Source organism: Diaphorina citri, unplaced genomic scaffold (assembly GCF_000475195.1).
Source record: "Diaphorina citri unplaced genomic scaffold, Diaci psyllid genome assembly version 1.1 scaffold890, whole genome shotgun sequence".
Lineage (NCBI taxonomy): Eukaryota > Metazoa > Arthropoda > Insecta > Hemiptera > Psyllidae > Diaphorina > Diaphorina citri.
In genome coordinates this window covers 48,086-52,039 of record NW_007378321.1, presented here as the reverse complement: position 1 = coordinate 52,039, position 3,954 = coordinate 48,086, and the positions used below count along the sequence as shown (strand labels likewise).

The 3,954-nt window shown below is 36.6% G+C and overlaps 1 protein-coding gene across 1 annotated transcript in view; it reads right to left on the bottom strand.

The window, feature by feature from the left end:
* Nucleotides 1-2,405: 2,405 nt before the first annotated feature.
* Nucleotides 2,406-3,954, bottom strand: part of LOC103512822 (cAMP-responsive element-binding protein-like 2) — a gene marked incomplete in the record, with an annotated part of 4,119 nt that continues 2,570 nt past the window's right edge. Inside the window, 1 exon segment of the mRNA XM_026826203.1 lies at nt 2,406-3,001. Within this exon segment, the coding sequence (XP_026682004.1) occupies nt 2,897-3,001 (105 nt within the window).

The following is a 3,954-nucleotide window of genomic DNA, read 5'->3' as shown; positions in this document are numbered from 1 at the left end:
ATGTACAAATATTTTTTCAAATATTTCGAATAGGATTTTTTGTTATTTATTTGTCCGCCATGTTTTATTTAGTTTTTTTTTTTGAGCGGCAATTTTTAATTTTATAATTAATTTATTATTTATTATTCTTGAAATTTCACACATGGCCGTGATGCTTAGCGTGTAATCAAATAAATAAAATAAATTCTTGAAATTTGAAACTTGAATAGCCGTGTCAACACTTGTGTGAGATACAAATCAATTTGTCATATTCCATCCCGATTCAAAATGGCAGCACCTCAAAGTTATGACTCTTATGCCTATCTGATCCCGTACAAAGGACGGGTCAACCACTAGTCATATCAGAAAAGAAAGAAAGAAATCCAGTTTCTAGAAACAATTCTAAATGCAATAATCACACTACTTCCTACACAACTCTAAACTTGATATTCCGTTCTATTTTTAGTCCGGCAAAACTTTCTGAATATTGAGGCGTCTAGTAAACGAAAACCGGAGTTAAGCATCGTCCGTCTTGATGTAAATATGGATGGGTGACCAACTGGACACACTAAGAGAACACTGTCCATCTGACTCATATGCTCTGTGCCGTAGCATGTGCATCTCGTAGTATGCCCCTCGTCCCTCATCATATGGACAAGAAAACGCACTTCCTTTTTAGATCCTGGGTCAACACGAGAACGTAAGGAACATAATATTATGTAGCATGTGCCTACCCATTGAAATATTTAGGTCCTGGGTAGGTACATGTATCAGAAGGATAAGTACAATTTTTGCATGGCAAGCAAGAGATTTAAAAGCCCCAAACTGGTTCTCCACACTAAGAGACTAAGACACACTAAGGCGCACAAAACGTGCTGCAGACTATCCTCAAACGTTGTGAAGAAGCTCTTCAGCTTATCCACGAAGAAACTGCAACATTAGACTCACGTGGTCTGTGTCGTGGTATGTCTATCTCGTAGTATCCCATCAGATGGGCGACAACAGGCTCAGTTCTTCCCATTTGTGTGACGGGCGGGAATCAAACCGGCAACCTGGCGCTTACAAGGCAGACGTGCAACCTTCAAGTTAATCAGGCAGGCTAAGTTGTCTTGGGTAGCTCGTTTACCATGCGTTCTTAGTTCTGAGGCGTTCAAACCCATGCTTGTTGTCAAGAAAGCGTAGGTTTTCTAGAAATCCTGATTCGGAATTTATCTGTGTGGTAGTGCCCGTGGTAGGAAATCCAAGATGGCGCATTCCCAACAATCGAATTTCTAGCTTTTGAAACACACCACTGGTTCCTAGCTCCTAGTCTTCGTTTAGAATGGATTCAGAATTTCAGATGGAATGAAAATAGCCTCTCTTTGTTCTTCGGCTGTACCTGCCTCGGTGGTGTAGTGCTCAAGGCGCTCGCCTGGTAAACAGGAGGGCGTGGGTTCAATCCCAGCCGAGGTATGGAATTTTATCCTCAAAGTAATTTGAGAATTTGACCACTATAAGAGTAGTAGCCTACTGCTGGAGTAAAGGACTTTTCAGTCCTATGCGAGCAGTATAAATAAGCACTATTATTTATTATTATTCTTATTATTTTGACGTAGATTAAGTAGGATGTTATGCATGCGTAAGTGGGCAGGATAAACGTAAATCAGGCAGGATTAAAAAAGGTAAGTATACTCTATTTTATTTTACCTTTTTCTATCGAGCCTAATTTTAGTATAGTAGAGTACCTATACGTACGTAGGTACTAGGTATTCGTAGGTACATACTTAGTTCTGAGGCGTTCAAACCCATGCTTGTTGTCAAGAAAGCGTAGGTTTTCTAGAAATCCTGATTCGGAATTTATCTGTGTGGTAGCGCCCGTGGTAGGAAATCCAAGATGGCGCATTCCCAACAATCGAATTTCTAGCTTTTAAAACACACCACTGGTTCCTAGCTCCTAGTCTTCCTTTACAATTGATTCAGAATTTCAGATGGAATGAAAATAGCCTCTCTTTGTTCTTCGGCTGTACCTGGTGGTGTAGTGGTCAAGGCGCTCGCCTGGTAAACAGGAGGGCGTGGGTTCAATCCCAGCCGAGGTATGGAATTTTATCTGTTAGTCCCTTAGCCAGATTAAACAGGTCTACACTCTCTGTTCAAATTCCCCCAGCCAGACTAAGCCTCGGTGGTTTAGTGGTCAAGGCGCTCGCCTGGTAAACAGGAGGGCGTGGGTTCAATCCCAGCCGAGGTATGGAATTTTATCCTCAAAGTAATTTGAGACTTTGACCACTATCAGAGTAGTAGAGGAGGGCGTGGGTTCAATCCCAGCCGAGGTATGGAATTTTATCCTCAAAGTAATTTGAGACTTTGACCACTATCAGAGTAGTAGCCTATTGCTGGAGTAAAGGACTTTTCAGTCCTATGCGAGCAGTATAAATAAGCACTATTATTTAAGCAATTTTCCTAAATCCAAACAGTTCTAGAGATTTCAGGGGTGGCAACTTTTTATTAAAACAACCTGTAGGTAGGTAGGTAGGTAGGAAAGTCTGGCTGGTGGACTATAAACAGGGAGTATACCAGTAAGAAATAGCAAAGGTTGAGTTCGAAGGGCATCCACTCGTAAAATTTGTACCCAAAACCAGATGTCAGCCCAAAGCAATCACCCTGGTTAGGGCTGATTGAGAGGCTGACAAAAGACACTAACTCCGTCTGTACCCGGGAAAAGGCGAAGAAAAAGAGGTAGGTAGGAAAGGTAGTCATTAAGGTAGAAAATACTCTGAATTTTCACTTTGAATTTTACCAATCTTCAAAATCAGACACTACTAATCCTGCTAGGAACAGATTCCTACACAGCTTCTTATTTTAGTGACCCCAGGATTCCATCCTGAGATCCCCTTAGAGTCTGGTCAGAACTGACCTTGGTTTTACATCCTAGACTGCCAGGTTATACTTCATTTGCCTCCAACTTGACAGATCCAAGCTCCTCTAGAACATATTCAAAACCATCAGGGATATTGCCTTCTGCCAGCTCATGACTCCAGATATGAAGCTGAAAAGTGACATTTCAGATAGTGTTCAATTCTAAAAAATACTTTCTCTTAATATGTATATGCAGAGTGTTCATAAAGTCCCCCTCTCTCCCCACCTGATGAATTTAGAAACCTAAAATTATTATTATTATTATTATTATTATTATTATTATTATTATTATTATTATTATTATTATTATTATTATTATTATTATTATTATTATTATTATTATTATTATTATTATTATTATTATTATTATTATTATTATTATTATTATTATTATTATTATTATTATTATTATTATTATTATTATTATTATTATTATTATTATTATTATTATTATTATTATTATTATTATTATTATTATTATTATTATTATTATTATTATTATTATTATTATTATTATTATTATTATTATTATTATTATTATTATTATTATTATTATTATTATTATTATTATTATTATTATATAGTATAGACTATGTAAAAGTAGTTCATATTTAAATTCGGACCCAAAAACTAAATTTAAACTTTTGTTCCTAATGACCTCCAGGGGTGAAAATGGATGTTTCGAAATTTTATTTTTGGGACTGAATTTCGTTGTGAATCATTAGTGGGACCTATTTGAAGCATACATCAATAAGAATTTCCCATTTTAGGTTCTTCCCCCTTTCGGCGGGAGAACATGGAAAAATGAAAATTTGAATAGGTCATAACTCCAGCTCTGGTTGTCGGATTTAGCTCAAACTTGTATCAAAGTAGGTACTTTGTTCTCTCAGACCTTTGATATGGTGTATCACAAGTCCTTACCTAAAATTTCAAAGTTGCCCCCCCCAGGCCAAGTCTAAAGAAGTCCATGTGAAAAAGTCCATGTTTTTATTACCAATCCAATAAGATTCTTTTTTCTATCCGATAAGTTTTTTTTTTTTTTTTTTTTTTTTTTTTTTTTTTTTTTTTTTCTTTGCCTCTTTT